Here is a 22543-nt window from a genome sequence, read left to right as displayed (position 1 = left end):
GGAGTTCAAGCGGCCTTGGAGGTGATTGGCACAGAAACACAACTCCTCTTGGCACCCCGACTACCGGTGCTGGGGTGGATGTTTAAAGGAAAAGTTCCCTCTACCCACCATACCACCAATGCCACATGGAGCAAATGGATTGCCCTCATCATACAGCGCGCCCCTATTAGAAACCTGAATCACCCTGGCATTTTGGAGGTAATTACAAACTGGCTGGAAGGTGAGAACTTTGGTCTCACTGACGAAGAGGAGCAGGAACAAGTGACACAGGCTAAAGAAGCTCCACCATACAACCAACTACCAGCAGAGTAAACACACTATGCTCTTTTCACTGATGGTTCTTGTCACATCATAGGGATGAACTGGAAGTGGGAAGCAGTCGTGTGGAGCTCCGCATGACAGGATGCACAAGCTACCAAAGGAGAAGGTGGATCAAGTCAATTTACTGAACTCAAGGCCATTCAGCTGGCCCTGGACATTGCTGAAAGAGAGGTTGCCAAAGCTCTACCTTTACACTGATTCGTGGATGGTAGCCAATGCTCTGTGGGGTTGGTTAGAAAGGCAGAAAAGGCCAACTGGCAGCATAGAGGAAATCCAATCTGGGCTGCTGATGAGTGGAAAGACATTGCCACTGAGGTAGAGAAGCTACTTGTGAAAGCCTGTCATGTAGATGCCCATGTCCCCAAGAGTGAGGCTAGTGAGGAACACCAAAACAACAAGCAGGTAGATCAGGCTGCAAAGATAGAGGTGTCGTAAATAGGCTTAGATTGGCAACATAAGGGGGAGTTGTTCCTAGCTCAATGGGCCTATGATGCTTCAGGTCATCGGGGCAGAGATGCCACCTCTAAGTGGGCACAAAACTGAGGGGTGGATCTAACCATGGACAGTATTTCTCAGGTTATCCATAACTGTGAGACGTGTGCTGCCATCAAACAAGCCAAGAGGGTGAAGCCCCTATGGTATGGTTGTTGGTGGTCCAAGTACAAGTATGGGGAGGCCTGGCAGATTGGCTACATCACACTGCCCCAGACACGCCAAGGCATGTGCTCACAATGGTAGAAGCCACCACGGGATGGTTGGAAACCTACCCTGTGCCTCATGCTACGGCCCGTAACACCATCCTGGGCCTTGAAAGTCCTGTGGAGGCATGGTACCCCTGAGAGGATTGAGTCAGACAATGGGACTCATTTCAAGAACAGCCTTATCAACACCTGGACTGGGGAACATGGCATTGAATGGGTGTACCATATCCCCTACCATGCACCAGCTGCAGGCAAAGTGGAGAGGTACAATGGACTACTAAAAACCCAGGTGAAAGCCTTGGGTGGGGGACCTTTCAAAAATTGGGAACAGCATTTAGCAAAGGCCACCTGGTTAGTTAACCCTAGAGGTTCCACCAGCCGAGCAGGTCCTGCCCAGTCTGAGTCCCTGAATATAACAGATGGAGATAAAGTCGCAGTGGTACATGTCAGAGGTTTGTTAGGGAAGACCGTGTGGATCAATTCTGCCTCGAGTACAGACAAACCCATTTGTGGGGTTGTCTTTGCTCAGGGACCAGGTTGCACATGGTGGATAATGCAAAGAGATGGAAAAACACAATGTGTACCTCAGGGAGATCTGATTGTGGGGTGAGGATGAGTATAGCTTGTAATTTTTGGGGGGAACAGATGGAAGTTTTATGTTAGTATGTTGACGATATGGGGATAAGGGGTGGAATGTCCTAGGGTGAGGTTATGATGCTTGTATCCCCAATCGTATGTTCTGTTAATGCTGGATATTATGTACTGTGCCTTCAAGACTGGCTCTGAAGAGCAAGGTTTGTTTTGGTTTGTTATCAGCCTGCTCCCCCACGGCTGGCGGGACAGAGAGACGGGGAAGTACATAATGTAGCTTTTGCTTTTTGGCTTTGGTTTTTGCTTTTGCTTTGCTCTTGCTTCTTGCTGTGCTCCTGCTTTGCTTTTGCTTTTTGCTTCTGCTTGTTAGTTAGTTCACCTAAGCAGTCCACATTTTTCCCTGGACTGTTTTTTCCTTTCCCTTTTTGGAACCACTCAAACCTGCTCCGGACTGGGATCTGGGAAACACCAAGAGTTTGTATCCTGTGGCTGCAGCAGCTATCCCCAGAGCCAGAGGGAGTGACAACAGAGCGATCACTCCCAGGAAAGACTTTCTGAATTTGTCATCCTTTTCAGATCAGTGAAAGAGTGTTGTCATCTGGTATTTGTAATAAAGAGGACAGGAGATCTTTCTCCTTTTTAATGCCTTTGTTAAAAAGAATCAGCTCAGGTGGGGAGAAATCGACGGGTTGCACCCACGCTGCCGCTGCTCCCAGGAGTGGCACGGAGGAGGAGGAGGAGGATGCAGCTTTGTCCGCTGGTCTCCAGGCAGAGCTGGGGCCTCCGTCCTCATAGGAGATTAGGAGATTCCACTTTTTCGGTCTAACATTCCAGGTCCTCTTTCTAGTTAAGACCTTTTCAGGTTAGGGTGAGAAGTAAAAGGATCTTAGCAGATATTTAGCAGTTCCTCATCTTCAGACATCACTTAGGTCTCTTAATTCCACATTGGCTAGTTGTTTTTAGGGTTTTTTTCCTGGAACATTTCAAAATCTGGTGAAATGCATTCTCCTACTCAGCTGCCCCGGAGCCATGTCCCTCTGTGGCTTCACAGTAGGGACCTCGGCACAGTGTTCAGCTCCTGCCTTGGCAAACCGCTCCAATACTTTATCACTCTTTCTGTAAAAAACTTTTCCCTAAAATCCAACCTATATTTCCATTGGTGCAGCTGAAGACTGTGTCCTCTGGTTCTGTCAGTCGTTGCTGGAGAAAGAGACCAACCCACACCTGACTACAACCACCTTTCAGGAAACTGTAGAGAGGGATAAGGTCACCTCTGAGTCTTCTTTTCTGAAGACTAAACAACCCCAGCTTCCTCAGTTGTTCCTCACAGGACTTATGTTCCAAGCCCCTCACCAGCCTTGTTGCCCTTCTCTGGACACACTCCAGGCCCTCAATGTCCTGCCTAAATTGGGGGGCCCAGAACTGGACATAGCACTCGAGGTACAGTGCCAGTCCAGGGGAATAATGCCAAGTACACCAGTGCCAAGTGCAGGGGAAGAATGACCTCCCTGCTCCTGCTGGCCACACCATTCCTGATCCAGGCCAGGAGCCATTGGCCTTCTTGGCCACCAGGGCACACTGCTGGCTCATGTGCAGCCGGCTGTCGAGCAGGACCCCCAGGTCCCTTTCTGCCTGGGCACTGTCCAGCCACACCATCCCCAGCCTCTAGCATTGCAGGGGGTTATTGTGGCCAAACTGCAGGACTTGGGACATGGAGTTATTAAACTTCATCTTATTGGACTCTGCCCAATCACCCAACCATTCCAGATCTGCCTGCAGAGCCCGCCTACCTTCCACCAGATGGACACATGCTCCCAGCCCAGTGTCATCTGCAGATTTACTAATGAAAGACTCAATCCCCTCATCCATGTCTTCAGTGAAGATATTGAACAGAGCTGGCCCCAGCACAGAGCCCTGAGGGACAGCACTGGTGCCTGGCTGCCAGCTGGATGCAGCAGCGCTCACCAGCACTCTCTGGGCCGGCCATGCAGCCAGTTCTGAACCCAGCACAGAGTGCTCCTGTCCCAGCCCTGGGCTGCAGCTTTTCCAGGAGTGTGCTGTGGGACACAGTGCCAAAGGCCTGGCTGGAGTCCAAATAGACACATCCACAGCCTTTCCTGCATCCACCAGGAGGGTCACCTGGTCATAAAAGGAGACCAGGTTGGTCAAACATGACCTACCCCTCCTGAACCCCTGCTGGCTGGGTCTGATACCCTGGCCATGCTGGAAGTGCTGGGTGATGACACTCAGTACAAACTGTTCCATCACCTCACCAGGTGCTGAGGTCAGGCTGACTGGCCTATAATTACCAGGATCCTCCTTCCCACTCTTCTTGTGAATGGGTGTCACATTGGGCAGCTTCCAGTCATCTGGAACCTCCCCAGTGAGCCAGGACTGCTGGTAAATGATGGAGGGTGGCTTGGCAAGCTCATCTGCCAGCTTCCTCATCACCCTGGGGTGGATCCCATCTGGTTCCATGGATTATGAACATCCAAGCAGCTCAGCAGTTCTCTGACTGCCTTCTCTTGGATAATGGGGGGACCATTCTGTTCCCTGGCACCATCTACCAACACAGGAGGACAGTTGTCCTGGGGACAAGCTGTCTTCCACCAAAGACTGAGGCAAAGACTGTGTTAAGCACTTCTGCCCTCTCCTCATCTGCAGTTGCTAAGTTCTCTCCCTCATCCAGTATAGAACAGAGGTTGGTCTTACCATTCCTTTTACCATTAATATACTTGTAAAAACATTTTTTATTATCCTTTACAGAAGTCGCCATTTTAAATTCATAATGAGCTTTGGCCTCCCTGATTTTTTTCCTATATGCTCTAGAAGCCCTCTTATATATTTCCTGAGAGACCTGACCCTCCTTCCAAAGATGATTCATCCTCTTTTTATTCTTAAGGTCCTCCAAAACCTCCCTCCCCATCCCGGCTGGGCGATTGCCTCGTCGCCTCATCTTTCAGCACACAGTGACAGTCTGTTCCTGTGCCCTCAAGGTCTCTGTTTTGAAGCATATCCACCTTTTCTGAACCCCCTTGCATTTAAGGGCTGCTTCCCAAGGAACTCTTTGAATAAGCCTCCTAAATAGGCCAAAGTCTGCTCTCTGAAAGTCTAGTATAAAAGTCTTGTTAATGTTCCTCCTGACTTCACCAAATATCAAGAATTTTATAATCTCGTGATCACCCTGCCCCAAGTGTCTTCCAACCACCACATCTCCCATCTCTATTTGCAAACAACAAGATCTAACACAGTACCTCCCCTGGTGGGCTCACTCACCAGATGTGACAAAAAGTTGTCCTCCACACACTCTAAAAATTTCCTGGACTGCCTTTTTTCTTCTGTATTAAGTTCCCAGCAAATGTCGGGCAAATTGAAGTCAGCTACAAGAACAAGGGCTGATGATCCAGACACATTCTCTAGCTGCTTACAGAATGAGTTGTCCACCTCTTCTTCCAGGCTGGGTGGACAATAACAGGCTCCCAGTAGGATGTCAGCCTTGTTGGCCTTCCCCCTAATTCTCACCCACGGGCATTCAACTTCATCATTACTTTCAACATCCATAGCATCAAAGCCCTCCCTAATATAAAGGGCCACTCCTCCACCTCTTGTATTTTTTTTTATCTCTTCTGAACAGTTTCTAGCCATCCAGTGCAGCACTCCAGCCATGTGAGTCATCCCACCACATTTCCATTATGGCAATTACACCACAGCTCTGCTGCTGCACCGTGGCCTCCAGCTCTTCCTGTTTGTTACCCATGCTGCGTGCACTGGTATCCATGCGCCTCAGCTGGGCTGCTGATTTCACCCCTAATTCAGGCTCACTCAGCCATTGGGCCTGCTTCCAGACAGCCCAGCTGCATCCCCTTCCCCCTTCAGACCTAGTTTAAAGCTCTCTCAACAAGTTCTGCCAGTTCATAGCTAAAAACCTGCTGCTTCTTAACAGAGAGATGGAGCCCATCTGGTTGCAGCAGGCCAGGTACAGTAAAAGTTGCCCCATAATCAAAATTCTGCATTCAAAATTCAACATCAACTCTTAAGCCACTTGTTAATAATTTGAGCTCTTCTATTCCTTTCACTGCTCTTCTTAGCCTCCAAAGGGACTGAGGAAAAGACTACTTGTGCCTCTGTCCTATTAATCATCTGACCCAATGCCCCAAAGTCCCTTTTAATTGCCCTGACACTCCTCTTTTCAGTCTCATCACTGCCAGCCTGGAGTATCAGCAGTGGGCAATAATCAGAGAGCTGAATCAGCCCAGGCAGTCTCTCAGTGATATCCTGTACCCAGGCCCCAGGGAGGCAGCAGACCTCTCTGTGGGGTGGGTCCAGTTCATATATGGGCCCTCTGTTCCCCTCAGAAGGGAGTCACTCACCACGATTATACTTCTTTCCTTTTTGATGTTACAGGTGGTAATCCTTCTCAGACATGAATCATAATTTGGGAGGCTCACTGGGCAGATAATTTTCTTCTAAATCATGCGGTTGACTCTCTAGATCCAGGGGCTCATAGCTGTTCTGAAGTGGCACCTGGCTGGGGAGTGGGGGCCAGAAGGAATTTTTATTATTCCCTCCTCGAGTAGATATCCACTCCTACTCCCCTTCATCTGCCAGGTGTCCTTCTATTATCTGACAGTGAGAGGCATAAAAGAGAGTGGGAACCAAGGAGAGCATTGCTGTGCTGCCAGACCTCATGGAACCAAGGATCCACTGGGACACTGCAGGGCCTTGGGGGACCACGGCGCCATTGTGACACTGCGGGACCCAAGGATCCAAGGGACTTTGTGACACCAAGGGGTTCCATGGAAGCAAAGGGACATTGTGATTCCGGGAGGCCTCATGGAATCATGGAGACCATTGGCACACTCTGGGGCCTCAAGGAACTGTGGTAACACCAAGCTGGGTGTGAGTGTGGATCTGCTGGAGGGTAGGAGGGCTCTGCACAGGGCCCTGGACAGGCTGGATCCAGGGGCCAAATCCAACAAGGTGAGGTTTAACAAGTCCCAGTGCCGGGTCCTGCACTTTGGCCACAACAACCCCTGCAGCACTACAGGCTGTGGACAGAGTGGCTGGACAGCAGCCAGGCAGAAAGGGACCTGGGGGCACTGATGGACAGCAGGCTGGACATGAGGCAGCAGTGTGCCCAGGTGGCCAAGAAGGCCAATGGCTCCTGGCCTGGATCAGGAATACTGTGTCCAGTGGGAGCAGGGCAGTAATTCTTCTCCTGTGCTGGGCGCTGGTTGGGCAGCACCTCGAGTGCTGTGTCCAGTTCTGGGCCCCCCAATTTAGGAAGGACATGGAGCATGTCCAGAGAAGGGCAAGGAGGCTGATGAGGGGTCTGCAGCACAAGTCCTGTGAGAAGCAGGTGAGGGAACTCAGTTCGTTTATTGTGGAGAAGAGGAGGCTCCGGGGAGACAAGGCAGTGTCAGGGCACAGGTTGGACTTGATGATGTCCAAGGTCTTTTCCAACCTTGCTGATTCTGGGATTCTCTGAAACCACCCTTGCAGCAGGTGCAGGATGAGCCCTGGGCCTCCTCTTCAGAAGCTGCAGCAGCCCAGCTCCCTCAGCTTCTCCTGCCAGCCCCAAAGCCCATCCTGTCAGTCCTGCAGAGCCTCTGCAGCTCCTCCTCATTGCCCAGAACAGGGAGCCCCACAGGCAGACACAGCAGCCCAGATGTGCCCCCCTGGCCTGGGGTGCCTCTGACAAGGGAGCAGCTTGAGGCACTGCAGGAGCCTGCAGACAATTCCTGCAGCACTTGGAGGATGATCCTGCTCCCCAAGGGACATTCCCATGGTGCCAAGTCAGGAACTACACTGGGGAGTGGGGCCAGAGAGGAAAGGGCAAACAGGGATGGGCAGTTTACAGAGGAGGGAAGAGGGGTGGGCAAGAGGAAGAAATTTGTAAGAGGAAGAGTAAAGAAAGCAAAGTTGAAGCAAAGGAAATGCTCAGAGCAGTTTGGGGATGGCTGCCAGGCAGCCCTGGCTCTGAGCAACAGCGTCTGCAGCGGGACAGGAAACTCCCAGCTGATGGGAACAAACTTTCTGGCTGACTGCAGAGGCCACGACAAAGCTGAGTGGTTTCCCTGGTGTCCCCCAGCCCTTGCTGGCCCCAGGGGCTGATGGCATTTGTGCTCCCTCAGGTTCATGTCCCCACAGCAGCAGCATGGGGGTGCTCCTGCCTGCTCTGTGCAATGCAAACAGGGGCTCCTGAGCCAGTGCTGCCGTGGCTGTGCCTGCAAGGATGCGGCACCTGTGTGAGCTGGGGGAGAGGCCAGGGCTGCAGAGGGGGGATGTTGTTGGCAGATCCATGAGGATGCTCTGGGACGCTGCCCTGGGCTGTGCAGCGCACTGGGGATGGATCAGCCCCTGCTCTGCTGCTCCTTCCCGTCTCCCCCAGGGCCCCTGCAGAGCCCCAGCCATGCTGTTTGCCCCCAGCCTGCCCGCGGCCAGCCTGGGGCTGCTCACCCTGGGGCTGCTCACCCTGGGGCTTTTCTGTGCTGAGCATTGGCCTGGCCGTGTTCTTGAGAGAGCCTGGGCAAGGAGCCTGCAGCCCCCAGGGCCTGGCCTGAGGCGTCAGCACTGCCCCAGCAGTGCCCATGGCCTGTCCCTGCTGCAGCCCCGGCACTGCCACCCCCAGGACTCTGCCCGGCCCCGAGAGCACTCAGGCCCTGCAGCAACACCAGGGCCACCAGGGCAGCGGGGCAGGGCCACGGCAGCAGCACTGCCAACACCAAGTGCTGCTGCTGCTGCTGGGCACAGCTGCTGTGCCAGCACTGATCAGCCCCAGCTCTGCACACAGACATTGCTGCTGCAGCTCCAGAGAAGCCAACAAAAGGGCATCTCTGCAGAAAACTCTGCTGGTTGATCAATTAGTTTGTTTAAAGTCATTGAGAGAACAATTCCTTGTTGACACAATCTGGGGCTGCTCTAAATGAGGAGAGAAACAAAATGAGAAATGGCATGAAAAAGTACATTTCTTTGTGGTCAGTATTAATAAAAGTAATACAAAAGAACAAACCCACAACAAAACTAACAGGAATTATCAAAGATTATTTTTATTAGGAGTGGTTTGCAGAAATTCTCCAGCAGTTTCATGTTCCTGAAAGCATCCATTAATCAGTCTCCACACTGCAGCCTTCAGCTCCTGATTCCTCAGGCTGTAGATGAGGGGGTTCAGGGCTGGAGGCACCACTGAGTACAGAACTGACAGGGCCAGATCCAGGGATGGGGAGGAGATGGAGGGGGGCTTCAGGTAGGCAAATATGCCAGTGCTGAGGAACACAGAGACCACAGCCAGGTGTGGGAGGCAGGTGGAAAAGGCTTTGTGCCGGCCCTGCTCAGAGGGGATCCTCAGCACGGCCCTGAAGATCTGCACATAGGAGAAAACAATGAACACAAAACAACACAGTGATAAACAGGCACTACCCGCGAGAAGCAACAGACTCCTGAGGTGCGGTTTGGAGCAAGAGAGCTTGAGGATGTGTGGGATTTCACAGAAGAATTGGCCCAGGACATTGCCATGACATAGGGGCAGGGAAAATGTATTGGCTGTGAGCAGCAGAGCATTGAGAAAGGCACTGGCCCAGGCAGCTGCTGCCATGTGGGCACAAGCTCTGCTGCCCAGGATGGTCCCGTAGTGCAGGGGTTTGCAGATGGACACGTAGCGGTCGTAGCACATGATGGTCAGCATATAAAATTCTGATCCAATGAAAAACAGAAAGAAAAAGACCTGTGTGGCACATCCTGTGTAGGAGATGGTCGTGGTGTGCCAGAGGGAATTGTGCATGGCTTTGGGGACAGTGGTGCAGATGGAGCCCAGGTCGCTGAGGGCCAGGTTGAGCAGGAAGAAGAACATGGGTGTGTGCAGGTGCTGGCCGCAGGCTACGGCACTGATGATGAGGCCGTTGCCCAGGAGGGCAGCCAGGGAGATGCCCAGCAAGAGGCAGAAGTGCAGGAGCTGCAGCTGCCGCGTGTCTGCCAATGCCAGCAGGAGGAAGTGGCTGATGGAGCTGCTGTTGGACATTTGTGCTGTCTTGGCATGGGGATCTGTAAAAAAAGTAATCATGAAATAGTTAGGTTTTGGAGAGGGCTTTAAATATCCCAGTACAGCTTGGGGGACACTTTCCCCTCACTGCCTGAACAGGGCTCTGCTGCCTGGAGCTGTCCCTGCCAGTAGCTGCTTCCCTGTGCCCAGGGCTGGGTCCTGCCAGTGCTGCCAGAGCCCAGCCCAGCCCTGGGGGCTCAGCTCTGCCCTGCAGACCCTCCCAGCTCTGGCACTGCCCAGGGGCAGCTCTGGCTCTGCAGGCACTGATGGCAATGTCAGAGGAACCCTGAGGATGGTGGAAAAGCAACACTGATGTTGGCTGTGAGGTGCCCTGTGCTGATTCCTGTCACTGAATGTTTTAGTAAAATCTGGGAAAAAAAAAAATTATTTTTTCCCAAACTTAACTGAGAGATTAATATCTATGGGAAATTTCCTATCCAGACAACCCCGACCACTAGATTAAAAAAGTAGGATTTTTTGTTCTATGCAACCCCTTCCTTGCTGTGCTCCCTTTATCATCTAACTGGAAATGCTCTGGAGTTAAATCTTATGCTGGGAGCAGTCCTGAACCATGCCATATCATCACCATACATGGAGAACTATTCCAAGCCTTAGCAGCTGTCTCCTTCCACCCAGATCTTGTCCCCCAGTGCTGGGAGCAGCTCCCCGGGCTGGCTGGGAGCTGTCCCTGGCAGGCAGCAGAGTCCCTGCCCCAGCACAGCGCCCTGGGCTGCAGGAGCCTGCTCTGCAGGACAGCCCTGGGCACCCCTGGCTGCTCTGCACAAGAGAGAATCAGAGAATGTACTCACAGGGTCTGTAGGCATTGGGATGTTCCAGCCTTAGGAGATGGCTCCAGGAGCTGCAGCTGCATTGTCCTGCAGCCAGAGGTTCCTGTGCCAAGGGCTGGCAGTGATTCTGCCCCAGGCACTTCTCAGCACCTTCCCAGCCCTGACGGATTGAAGCTCTCTGTGCCTCTGGGCTGTGCCCGGGCTGGCTGCAGGCAGTGCCCCAGCCCTGCTGGGCTGGCAGAAGAGCTGCTCATCAAGAGAAATGTGCTTTTGAAGCTCTTCTTGGTTGCCAGGAGCTGCCTCTGTGCCAGGAGCCCAGCCCAGCTCAGCAGCACAGACACAGCAGCAGGACTTTAATGACCCTCTGGGGCTTTGTGCTCAGGCCCTGAACATCAGTCCCTGAGAGGCACCTGAAGAAACCTCTCCACAACTCCAAGTCAGAATCCAACTCCAAAGTTTCTTGGACTTTTAATGGGTCCCACTGAGGGACACGACTCAGAAAGTGTCCCCAGGTCCCAGGCAGAGCAGAGAACTGGAGGCAGTGATGCCAGGTGGGGACCAAGAGAAGCCAAGTCTTGGTGGCCTGGGGCACAGCAGCAGGGTCTGTGCCAGCAAGGGCTGGGAGGAGACACCTTGTCCTGAGGCCCTGGGGCCTCCTGGCACAGCCCCAGCCAGGCTGGGCACTGTCAGCCCCTTGTCCTGCCCTCAGCATCCCCCCCTAGCCCACATCCCAGTGGCCTCAGGGATCTGCTGGAAGGAGTCCCTGGGGAGCCTTGCTCAGCAATGGCCCTGGGGGCTCCTGAATGCTCCCAGGGACTGCAGGTTTTTCAAAGGACTTTGGGTTTGGCTTTTGCCTTGGAGTCTCTGAGAGCTTTGTGCAATCATGGCCTCCAATTATCTGCTGTAATTAGTCCCTGGAGAGGCTTTGTCAGTAACAACATTCAGTGCGGCTCATTAATGCTTCAGGATACTTCAGTTATTTTAAGGTACTTGGTGTTTCCCTTTTGATACAGACTCTGTGAGAAGTTTTTGCTGTCATGGCCCTAATTATCTGCTTTAATGAGTCCCTTGAGAGCTCTGTACTGACATTCATTGCGGCTCATTAGTGGTTTGAAATGCTCAAGCTCTTTAAGGTATTTTGGATTTTCTGTTCCACACTGAGTCTCTGAGAAGCTTTTTGTGCCATCCTGGCCTCCAGTTCTCTCCTCCATGGAGTCCATGAAGAGCCTGTGTTGGGGATGGACCTCAGTGGGACCCATTCATGCTTTTAGACACTTAGTGTGTTTCCTCTGACTTTGACTCCTGGAAAGGTTTGTGCACTCTCCTCTCAGACCCTGAGGTTCCAGGGCTCATCTCCTAATTCATCATGGGGCTCATTACAATCAGGCAAGTTCTGACAAACCATGGCTCTGCCTTGATTTCCCTTTGTTCCCATGCAGTTCATCGGGAATGTTTCTGTAGTGTTTTTTCTCTCCAATTTGAGATTTCTTGGCCAATGCATCAATTAGCGCGGTGGGTTCAGTGTTGGCTAATTACCAGTGCACTCATAGAATATTCTTACTCATTTTGTGCTGTGAGACAGGATTAGGAGAAAGGCAAAGTAGGCTCAAAACTTTAAAAGGGTATAAAGGAAAGTTTATTAATACTAACTAAAAGGAAGTGTAATAAGAGTCAGAACAAAACTTTCAGAACACTTTTCTTTCCCTACAACCTTTTCTTTTTTACTGACAATGTAAAGAGACAAAACCTAATATTTTCAGTTTACCTCTTCTAGAGTAGTCTTCCTTCAGTTCCTGTAGGGAGGGGAGTCTCTCTTTCTTGCTATGAAGACTTCTCCGTAAGAAAAGAGTTCTCTTGTGGCTCTCAATTTCCATTAATAGCAGCCACCTGGAAAATCTGCAATCATGAAGTCCCTCCCATTTTTTGATAGCTTTTCCCACAGTTGTGTTTATGGATCATGTCAATTTATGGGGTATTAATTTAAAGATGAGCTGTTTAAGAGCAAATGTTCTCTTCATCTATTTCTGAAATCATCTTCATCTCTGAGAACAGTGGTTTTCTTCTTCTCCCTATGAGGGCACAGGGTCTCATCACTCTGCTCTGTGTGTTCAAACTTCACATGGGATCACAGGGACGTCAACATTTGCTTACTTTACCATGGAGGTGTTTCCCAAACAAGTCATCTTCCCATACTTTTCAATGTGTTATAGGGAAAAAGAGAGTCTGATGTATCAATTACATCCTTCTCCATAGCTTTTCAAGAGGATTTCAGTCCCAAGATTATGGCATTTCCTCATCCCTCCCATCTGGGACTCAACTTCCCCTTCACTGACCTCGGTGTCTTTATGTTGCTCCTCTGTGTGCCTGCACTTTGTCCTTTTCTCTCCCTCGAGGGAGGATGGAAGCACTGAAAGAGTTAATATCTCTCCCGGGGCCTGTAGATGGTTCCGCGACCCTGGCCGGGCTGGGTCCTTGCGGCCGGAGCTGTTTTACCATGGAGGTTTCTGCAGCGGCTGCGCTGGGGCTGTGTCAGGATGGGCTGCGCTGGGGCAGGGCCAGGATCTCAGCAGCCAGGCCAGAACACAGCAGCAGCACGGCCGGGGCCCATGGCTTCTCCTCCCCCTGCCCAGGGCTTGCGGGTGAACCCCAAGGGTGGCAGAATCTTGGCCGAGCCGGCCCGGCCCGGGGCTGCTCCTGGGGCCCGGCGGATCCTGGCTGGGCCCGGGCTGGCGGCGGGGCAGGGCTCGGCAGCGCCCAGGTGTTGGCAACCGCAGCCATGGCCCGGCCCGGCCTCGGCCCCGCGGCCTCCCCTGCCCTGCCCGGCAGCCGATGGGGCCTGGGGGGCTCCCTGGGAAGGGGCCCGGCCCCACGGCAGGAACCGCCCGGCCCGGCCCGGCTGAGACGGGGGCTGGGCCAGCCTTGTTACCTCTTTGCTGGCCAGAAGGGAAAGAGACCCTCACAGGCTTTCTCGTCTTTAACATGTGTCTTCACAGAGGCATGTACAGTTTCCTTAGAGGTTTAACAGATTGTCAATTCTCAAAGCTAATTTCTGATTGTTTTCGTGTCCGACACATTGGAAACTGCTAGCAGCTTCTCTTAGATCATCATTTCCATGATGCAAAACCACCGGAACAGCACACAGCACAGAGCTCCTTTGTCCATATGTAGTGCTCATGTGCCCAAGGTTTCAGAACCCCTTCCTGGGAGATTTCTGGGGTCTCTCCAAGGTGTTTTCAAATGAAAACATTCAGCTCAGAGTCTAAGAAAATCACTAGAGGGCAGGGCCACCCTGCCCTGTCTGTCCTGATTACTTTTGTCTAGGGGCTATCTTTGGATATACAGAATTTGGGGGGCCAAATTCTAATTTTGGTCATGAAAATGGGTTCTTCTCCAAAGGAATGAAGGAACAGTGCCCCAGTGCTTCCCAGGCAGATGAGAGGTGACCACCATAGGCCAAGGCCAGCCAGAGCTGGCAGGTTTTGTTCTGAGAGATGCCCTTGCATAGAGGAAATATTTTAGGGAGAGTACCTATTTTGACAATGGGTACCTGATAAGAGGGATGGTTCTTTTCCATAGCAAGGAAAGCATGGAGCTCCAGCACACCAGGAGCTGATGAGAGGCAGCCCTTGACATTCCAACATCAGCCAGACCTGTCAGGTGGCCCTGGGAGGCCAAGCCAACCAGACCTGTTCCATGTTCCCTCGCTTCCATGGGGCCCCACGGTGTCCCAAAGGTCCCTTGGTTCCATGAGGCCCTGAGGTGTCATAATGTCCCCTTGGTGACATGAGGCCCTGAAAGGCCCTAATGGTTTCCATGGCTCCATCAGGCCCCACAGAGTCATAATGGTCTCTGGGCTCCATGAAGCCCTGCTGTGGCACCATGGCCCCTTGGTTCCATGGGCTCCAGTGGTGCCACAAGGATCCCCTTGGTTCCATGAGGTCCCCACAGTGTCCCAGGGATCTCCATGGGAAGGAAAGAGCCAAGCCCCAGTGTCGCAGGGGCAGTCACCAGAGGTCAAGGCCAGCCAGACTTGATGGTACTGGCAGATTTTGCCTGGGAGTAGCACTTGGATATAGAGAATGTTAGAGGTGGAATCCCAGTTTCAGACATGGGCACCCAGACGATAAGGACTGTTCTTTTCCATAGGAAGGAAAGCACAGAACACTGGTGTTTGAGGGGCAGATGAAAGGTGGTCATCAGAGGCCTAGGCCAGCCAGACCTCTCTGTACTGGTAGCTTTTGTCTGACAGCAACCCTTGGATATATGGAATTTGGGAGGAGGAATCCCAGTTTTGGCCATTTTTGCACAAATAAGAAGGATGGTTCTTTTCCATTGGAAGAAAAGCACCAAGCCCAAGGGTTTCAAAAGCAGGTGAGAGGCAGGTCCAAGAGGCCAAGGGCAGCCATACCTATCTGTCCTGGCAGCTTTCACTGGGAGCAATCCTTAGATTTACGGAGTTTTAGAGGTGGAATCCCAGTTTTGGCCATGTGCACCTGGTCAAAGTGGATGCTTTTTTCCTGTTGGAAAGAAAAGAGCCAAGTCCAAGTGTTCTGGATGAAGACAAGAGGTGGCGACCCTTAGGCCAAGCCAGCCAGACCTCTCTCTCCTGGCACTGTTTGTCTAGGGGCTATCTTTGGACATACGGAATTTTGGACATGGAATCACCATTTTGGACATGGGCTTCTGGACCGGAAGAAAAGTTCTTTTCATTAGGAAGGAAAGCACAAAGCCCCCGTGTTTCAGAGGCAGGTGAGTGCCAGCCCTCAGGAAGCCAAGGCCAGCCAGACTTGTCAGTCCTGGCAGCTTTTGTCTGGGAGCTATCCTTGGATACAGGGAATGCTGGAGGCAGATGCCCAGTTTTGGCCATGGGTGCCTGGTCGAGATGGATGGTTTTATCTCATAGGAAATAAAAGCACATGGTCCCAGTGTTTCAAAGGCAGATGAGAGGTGGGCCCCAGGTGGCCAAGGCAGCCAGATCTGTCTGTCCTGGCAGATTTCATCTAGAAACAATCTTTGCATGTAAGGAAATTTGGAGGAGAAATCCCAGTTTTCGCCATAGGTCCCTGGAGGGGAAGGAGAGTTCTCTCCCCTAGGAAGGAAAGCCCAGAGCCCCAGTGCTTCAGGGGCTGATGAGAAGCAGCCCTCGACATGCCAGGGTCAGCTGGACCTGTCAGGTGGTAGTGTCACCGTGGTCGCTGTCAGAGGCTGGATGAGATCGATGTCCCGAGACACCTCGGGATGCTCGGAATGCCCGTGTGGGGCCAGGGCCGGGTCAGGCCTTGGTTTGTAGTGGGACAGAGCCCTGTCCTCATTCCTGGCACTGATTGGCCAAGCTATCAATCAATCAAACAAGAGGCAGCACTAACACAGCTCTGATTGGTTGAATTGTCAATCAATCAATCACATACTAACAGCTGGTGCTACCCTGACTCTGATTGGGCCATCAACTACCAGTCCCTCAGCAGGGGCGGGCCCATGAAGGCCCAGGGGGTTAAAAGCCGGAGCAGGAGGCTATCCCATGGTCTGGATCCTGCCTTCTGCTGGGGTTCCTCCGTTAGTGGCTCTGGAACTTGAGCAGTTGGTACCCCGTGTGTGTGTATTTCTATAGATCTTCTGTCTTTCTGTTGTTCTCTATTTCTTCTCTTTCTGATCCTACTTACCTGGAACATTTTTGGCTAACTTAACATCCTAAGGGTTAAAGGTTTTTAGGTAAATGGGCTAAGTTAATGCTATGATAAGAGTTTCATGTTGAAGTGGATGTTGTATTAAACCCTTTGCCAAAGTTCCTTGATTGTCTCTATTTTGCCAGTAAAATTTTATGTCATTTTTACGTCTTAGCTCAGTTTGTCAGAGTATGGTGCTGGAATCATCAAGGGAGTGGGTTCAATCCCTGTGTGGGCCATTCACTTCAGAGCTGGACTTGATGATCCTTGTGGGTCCCTTTCTACCAAGAATATTCTTTGCATCTGGCCATGTTGAGAATATCTGGTTGGTGTTTCTCCTGTGCACCAAACTCAAGGAAAGGAGCCTTTGGTTCCCCCCAGCATTTCAGTGTTCTGGGGTGTTCCAGCCCTGCAGGCTCACAGTGGCCTCTTGTTTCCATGAGGACCTGGAATGTCACACAGGTTTATGGCATTTGTCCTTGCTGCCCCTCACATCCCCCTGCCCCACAGAGAGCCCCGAGCCACCCGTGAGGGACAGGCCCGGCTGGCCCAGGCTGGGCTCAGGGCTTGGCCTTTCTGCTTCCCCCAGCCAGCCCAGGCCTTGCTCAGCATTGCAGTTCCCTGCCCAGAGCCTTGGGCTCCCTGCACTCCTGGCCTCAAGGATCTGCTCCCACCAGTCCCGGGGAGCCTTTGGCACTCCCTGCCCTCACTGGGGCCCAGCCATGCTCCAAGGCACTTGGAGTTTTGCTGCTGACTCCTTGAGCAGCTTCTTCATCCTTCTCTCAGTGCCTGAGGCTCCTGGACTCAGCCCCAAATCCAACATGGGGATTGTCAAAACACAGAAAGCTCTTGCGGGCTCTTTCTTCAGTGCTCTTCATGTGTCCATGGCTTGTGCAGCTGATTGGAGTCAGTGTAGAGTTCCTTTAAGGATGGAAGATTTCAAAGTGCACCTAATTAATTTTTTTTTTCTTTAATCAAGTATTTTTTTATGTTCCAGTTCAGAGAAGAGCTGATAGAAGCATTCCCCAGCAGATCTTGATGCTGAATGTCTCCTTAGGAGGTCTGGGTATGTAGAAGAATGAGCCCCTTGAGGGCTGACCCTGTTTGGACAAGCTGCTCCTCATCCCCAGCCTCACCATGTCTGGGATGCGTGGCTCCTCCCTCTGGGCAGAGCACCTCACAGTGGGATGATGTAATTTTTATCAGTCCTGCAGTGACACTCAATGGCCCATTAACAAAAGATATCTCCCTGGAGGGAGGATTGATTTGTTGAAGAGATAAAGAAAACTGCCCAATTAACATAAAATAACTGCCCTACCTCTGACAGATGGCAAATACAATACACACATCTTTCAATCCAGAACAACAGGATATCAAATTTTGGAATTTAACTTAACATTGCTCAAATCTGACAATAATGAAGCTTAACTTTGCTTCATGTTATCAACCCGGAATTTGGATTAAATTAAACATTACAGAATAAAAAACTAATATCCTTAAAAGTTATACATATAACAAAATTTAACTTATTCTGATGCTATTCATGGAAATAAGGCACTGAAAAGTTGAACAATCCGCAATTGAAATAACAGTGTGATGGATTTACTGGGGAGATTCAAAGGATGTAATAAGTGTGTGATTTTTTTACGTAATTTAGTTTTGAGATAAGCCCATGGTAGCCAAAATTTTATGCAAGCATGAATTTAATAAGACCTTTTAAAGTGCAGTTTTACTGAAAGAAACAGCAATGTGGAATTCAGCAAATTGCCCGGCAAACCAGCAGCTTCTTGAAATTGTATTTAGTGTAATTCCCGATGGTCAATTTACCAGCATTTCTGTTAAAAAACCTCCGGCAGGTGCCGTGGTGGGGGGGCTGGCAGAGCCACGCCGGGGGCTCGGGGGAACCGCGCCGGGAGCAGCCGAGCCATGCACCCCAAACCGCCCGCGGTTCCCCCTCCTGCCCCAGAGCCTGTGAATGTGCCTCTGTGCCAGAGGGAAGGGGCAGGAGATCCACCCAGTACATTCCCAGGAGGACAGTATCAGCAGCAGTGGGGTTGTCCTGCAGCCAGGGGCCATGCTGGGCTGGGAGATGGAGCAGGAGAGAGGGGGAAAGGGGCACTGACTTCCTCCTCACCTGCCTGGGTGTCTCGGGCATCTTTCTCTTCCCTGCTGCTTTCTCCTCCATTGGGCCAAGGTTTGGGAATGGGAAATCCTGGTTTGGGGAAAAACAAGGGATGAGCACAGTGAGTCTGAAGGTCCTCTGCCCAAGTCCCTCTCTAGAAGTCACCTGGTAAAAACCTTCAAAAACCAAAAGTGAATAAAAAAAGCCACCAGGAGCATCTCATTTCCAGTCTCATCCCTCTGGGGTTCTGGTGGTCCCTCTCTTATGGCTGCCGAGGATCCCATAGCTCCTGGGGATCCCCCCTCTCCAGGGTCCTGCTTAGGGATGCTGGGGGGTTTGGGGGTCCCAGGGTCCCTCTCTCCAGCCTCCCCCCAATCCAGTCACTTGGAGCTCTCTCCTCTCCCCACCGCTCTGTCCTGGTTTAGGGCAAATTTGGGAGAAATCCTCCAAAAGGGGTTTCCTCTAGAAAGCAAATTCAAGCAGCCTGTCCCCCAATCAGTTTGGGAAAAGATTTCCTTGGAGAAAAGTGGAAAAATTTGTTTATTTAACAGACAAAGCATTCATGAGCACAGCAAATGACGACTATTAAACAATAAAACCTCTTGCTGCTCCAAAAGAGATGACAAACTCAGAAAGTCCCTCTGTGGGCTGTAGCTCTGCTCACTCAGTCTCTTATCAGTCTCTTATCAGTTTCTCCAGCACTGGCAATGCCGTGGACCAGGCTCGGGCCAATGGGCCACAGGTGGAGCTGCCAGGGCTCTTCTGGATGTTGAGAGCAGGTTTAAACAGCTCTAAAGTAAAAGAAAAACCACAGTCCAGGGCACTTATCTGCCTCAGAGAGCTAAAAACTAACTAAAACCAAAGGAGAGCCCTGTCCTGCAATCTGTCTGTCCAGGAGCTGGAATATGGAGGAGTGCAGTTTCTAAAAAAACCTGCTCACTTCCTGCCTTCCTTCGCTCTCAGAAGCTGCCTTAAAGGTGCAGAACTCATTTCTGGGCTAAACAGATGAAGAGGGTATGAGCATGATCCCAGGTCCAGCCCTTCTGGGGGTTTGGGGGTGTCTCTTTCCCTCTGACCCCAATGATGTTTGGACAGGGTCACATCAGGGCTGAGAGGGACAGAGACCCCCGAGCATCCCCTGGGCTGAGAGGGACAGAGACTGCCCTGAGCACCCCCGGCACAGGGTGAGGGGGAGGGAGACCCCCCAGGCATTCCCTGGAGTGAGAATGATGGAAACCACCTGGGGAATGGCCTGGGGTGACAGGGACAGGAACAGCCCCCACAAGCCCCTCCCAAGCATCACCCAGGGTAAGAGGCAAGAACAGAGCCCCCTCGAGCATCCTCTGGGCACTGGACAAAATAAACTTGGCAGAAATCAAACTTAACTCTGCATAAACCACTTTGATGAATATTTGATTTTCCCACAAGTCACATGTGATGAAAATGCAGACAAATCCCAAACATTAATAAATCGAAAATAGAAGCAACTGTGTGGCAATTCCAAGTTCCATCGGTTCCTGCACAGCTCCAGCTCAGCTGCTGGCAGGTTCCCATAAAAAAAAGTGGTAATTTGGCCCAATATAGATTATTAAAAGGAAGAGAAAGCACTGTGGGGCTTTGTCAAGGGTGACAGGGATGAAGAGAATAATGATTCTCACATTTGGCAAAGCCTCTAAGCCTGTGAATTTGGCATTTATTCAGGAATTTAGCTACTTGAGCTGGGCTTCTTTTGGGACTTTTAGCAGCCTTGTGTTCCTCACCTTGGGGTCAATGAACCTTGTCAGCCTCTCTGGTATCATTTGCTCCCTTTCCTCCAGTGTTTTTAAGAAACTTTTCAAGGAAGGACAACAAAAGATTTTCTTTCCACTGGCCACCCAGCCACCAACAGCCTTTTTCCTCATCAGTTCTCCCAAATGTCACTCAGATGAAGCTGCGTCCGAGTTTCCAAGGGTTCCTCCAGAAAGAACCACAACCTCTTCAGAGGAGGGAACCATGCTGTTGTCAAAGGCACTTGGGGAAAGACAACAGTGCCTAAACGCACTGTGCCAAAATAATGTTGCAATCTGGTTAAGAAATTTGTTAGAGAGATGCTTCTGCCCCAATAATGAGACGAAATCCAAAGTGGATTTTATTGAACAGTAAATGTGAGGTAAAGAGAAATGGAAAAAAGAGAAAAAGAAAGAAGAGCGGGTACGGCAAGGGAGTGACAGGGACAGAGACCTCCCCTGGCAGGGCAAGAGTGACATTGTCCCCTGTGTGTGAGGCCTTCCCAGGGTGGGTGGGGGTTTTACACCTGAGCCAGTTTGGGTAAGGGGGGTGGTGTTCACCCCCCCAGCAGGGATTACCCCACTGTTTCAGGCTGCAGTGTAAGATGTAACCAAATGTATGTTTTCCATCACCATCTTCATAAATTGTTATAAACAGGGGGGGCAGTGTTCTTTATCTCTTCCATCACTCAGCCCTGATAACGCCCTCCAGGGGCTATCTTCTGTGAATGGGCCATTGAGTGTCCCTGCAAGACTGGTAAAATGACATCATCCCATTGTGGGATGCTCCACCCAGGGGGAGGAGCCAAGCATTCCAAGCTGGATATAAGCGGAGGCTTCTGACACCAGGAGCACCTTGGCTACTGGATTCCCAGAGGACCAGAGCTCCATCACCACCACTGGACCTTCAGAGGAAGACCAGACACTTCTCCAGGATCACTGCCTTGACAGAATCACGATCATCACTGCAACAGGACTGCAGCCACCATTTAATGGGACTGCTATCAGCACCCTGACCAACAGGGTGCCAGGTTATATCCTGACTGTGTCAGTTTAAGGCAGTGTTTCTGTATCATTGTCTTGATCTTAATTTTCTTGTTAAATTGTAATTCTGGCTTAAAATCTCCCCCTAGTTTGCCCTCAAACCTGTACGAAACTCAATGCACTCATCTCTTGTTTTCCTCCCAAAACAGAATTTTACATCCCAAACCCACTGCCAGATGGAGGAGAAGGCTTCAAGGAAGAGGAAGATGCCCCGAGACACTCAGGCAGGTGAGGAGGAAGTCAGGGCGTCTTTCCTTATCTCTCCTGCTCCATCTCCCTGCCCAGCACAGTACAAGTCTGCAGGACAGCCCCACTGCCAATGCCATCCTGCCAGGGATGCACTGGGAGGATTTCCTTCCCCTTCCCTCTGGCACAGAGGCAAATCCCATCCTCTCCTTGCCCTGTCTTCCTCAAACAAGCTGAGAATAGGGACCAGGGAGGACAAATCCCCATGGCAGAACCTCATGGAAGAGGCAGATTTGAGCGGCTCCATGGCACAGGAATCTAACAAGAAAGAAAATTCCCTGAGATCCCGCAGGAGGAGGGGCTTCAAACCCAGCCCAGTGTGCTCTGAGGAGGAAAGATCCACCCTGTGCCAGGAAGGTGGACAGAGCTTCAGCCAGGGCTTGGAGATGGTGGTCCATGAGCAGCTTCCTGATGGGGAGAAGCCCTACAAGTGCTTGGAGTGTGGGAAGAGCTTCAGGCAGAGCAGCACCCTGATCAGCCACCAGATGATCCACACAGGGGAATGGGCCTACGAGTGTGGGGAATGTGGGAAGGGCTTCAGCTGCAGCTCAAAACTTGTCAGGCATCAACGCATCCACACTGGGGAGAGGCCCTACGAGTGTCCTGAGTGCCAGAAGAGGTTTCACACCAGCTCAAATCTCCTCTGCCACCAGCGGATTCACACAGATGAGAGGCCCTTCCACTGTTCTGACTGTGGGAAGAGCTTCAAGTACAACTCCTACCTCATGAAGCACCAGCACATCCACACTGGGGAGAGGCCCTACCAGTGTCCCCAGTGTGGGAAGAGGTTTCACATGAGCTCCAATCTCCTCCAGCACCAGCGGATTCACACAGATGAGAGGCCCTTCCGCTGCTCTGACTGCGGGAAGGGCTTCAACCGCAATTCCCACCTTGTCACCCACCGGCGTATCCACACTGGGGAGAGGCCCTACGAGTGTCCCCAGTGTGGGAAGAGCTTCAGACAGAGCTCTCATTTGAGCAGACACCAACACAGTCACCAGTAAGGGAAGACATGCAAATGCTGCAACTGCAGGAAGAGCTTTGGGCACTGCTCCAACTTCATCCCCCACGGGAGAACCACGTTTGGAAGAGCCCTGGTGATACGTGTTCACTGTGATCCATGCTGGGAAGACACCTGTTTGTTTTCCTTCCCCTGCCAATGACATGATGTGACACTGAAGAACATGAGGGTCTGGCCAGGGCTGTGTCATTACATCTACTCCGACTCAGGTCATTGCCAGGGGCAGGAAAGGGACTCTCTCT

General features: G+C 51.5%; 2 protein-coding genes and 2 long non-coding RNA genes across 5 annotated transcripts in view; 2 read left to right on the top strand and 2 right to left on the bottom strand.

Moving 5' to 3' along the window:
* Nucleotides 1–2240: 2240 nt before the first annotated feature.
* Nucleotides 2241–6547, bottom strand: LOC135306086 (uncharacterized). The gene is made up of 2 exons (XR_010366953.1): nt 5984–6547; nt 2241–2467 (listed from the first exon to the last, which is right to left on the bottom strand). It is a non-coding gene; the product is annotated as an uncharacterized LOC135306086 (long non-coding RNA).
* A 2102-nt stretch (nt 6548–8649) lies between these two features.
* On the bottom strand, nt 8650–9462 carry LOC135305563 (olfactory receptor 14J1-like). The gene has a single exon (XM_064429298.1). It carries the CDS (start codon nt 9460–9462, stop codon nt 8650–8652), a length of 813 nt encoding a protein of 270 aa, XP_064285368.1.
* A 4050-nt stretch (nt 9463–13512) lies between these two features.
* Nucleotides 13513–21166, top strand: LOC135305711 (uncharacterized). 2 transcript variants are annotated; one of them, XR_010366693.1, is made up of 3 exons: nt 13513–15188; nt 17100–17168; nt 20840–21166. It is a non-coding gene; the product is annotated as an uncharacterized LOC135305711 (long non-coding RNA). The 2 variants fall into 2 exon arrangements; XR_010366692.1 differs by having other exon boundaries at nt 20787–21166.
* A 44-nt stretch (nt 21167–21210) lies between these two features.
* The window catches only part of LOC135305562 (zinc finger protein 850-like), a 243967-nt gene continuing 242634 nt past the window's right edge, over nt 21211–22543 (top strand). Inside the window, exons 1-2 of the mRNA XM_064429296.1 lie at nt 21211–21273; nt 21712–22216. Of these exons, the coding sequence (XP_064285366.1) occupies nt 21211–21273; nt 21712–22216 (568 nt within the window). The remainder of the gene's footprint in view (nt 21274–21711; nt 22217–22543) is intronic.

The sequence above is a fragment of the Passer domesticus genome, chromosome 8, assembly GCF_036417665.1.
Source record: "Passer domesticus isolate bPasDom1 chromosome 8, bPasDom1.hap1, whole genome shotgun sequence".
NCBI classification, from domain to species: Eukaryota; Metazoa; Chordata; class Aves; order Passeriformes; family Passeridae; genus Passer; species Passer domesticus.
Note: the sequence above shows the minus strand (reverse complement) of the source record. Positions and strands in the feature narration are given on the sequence as shown.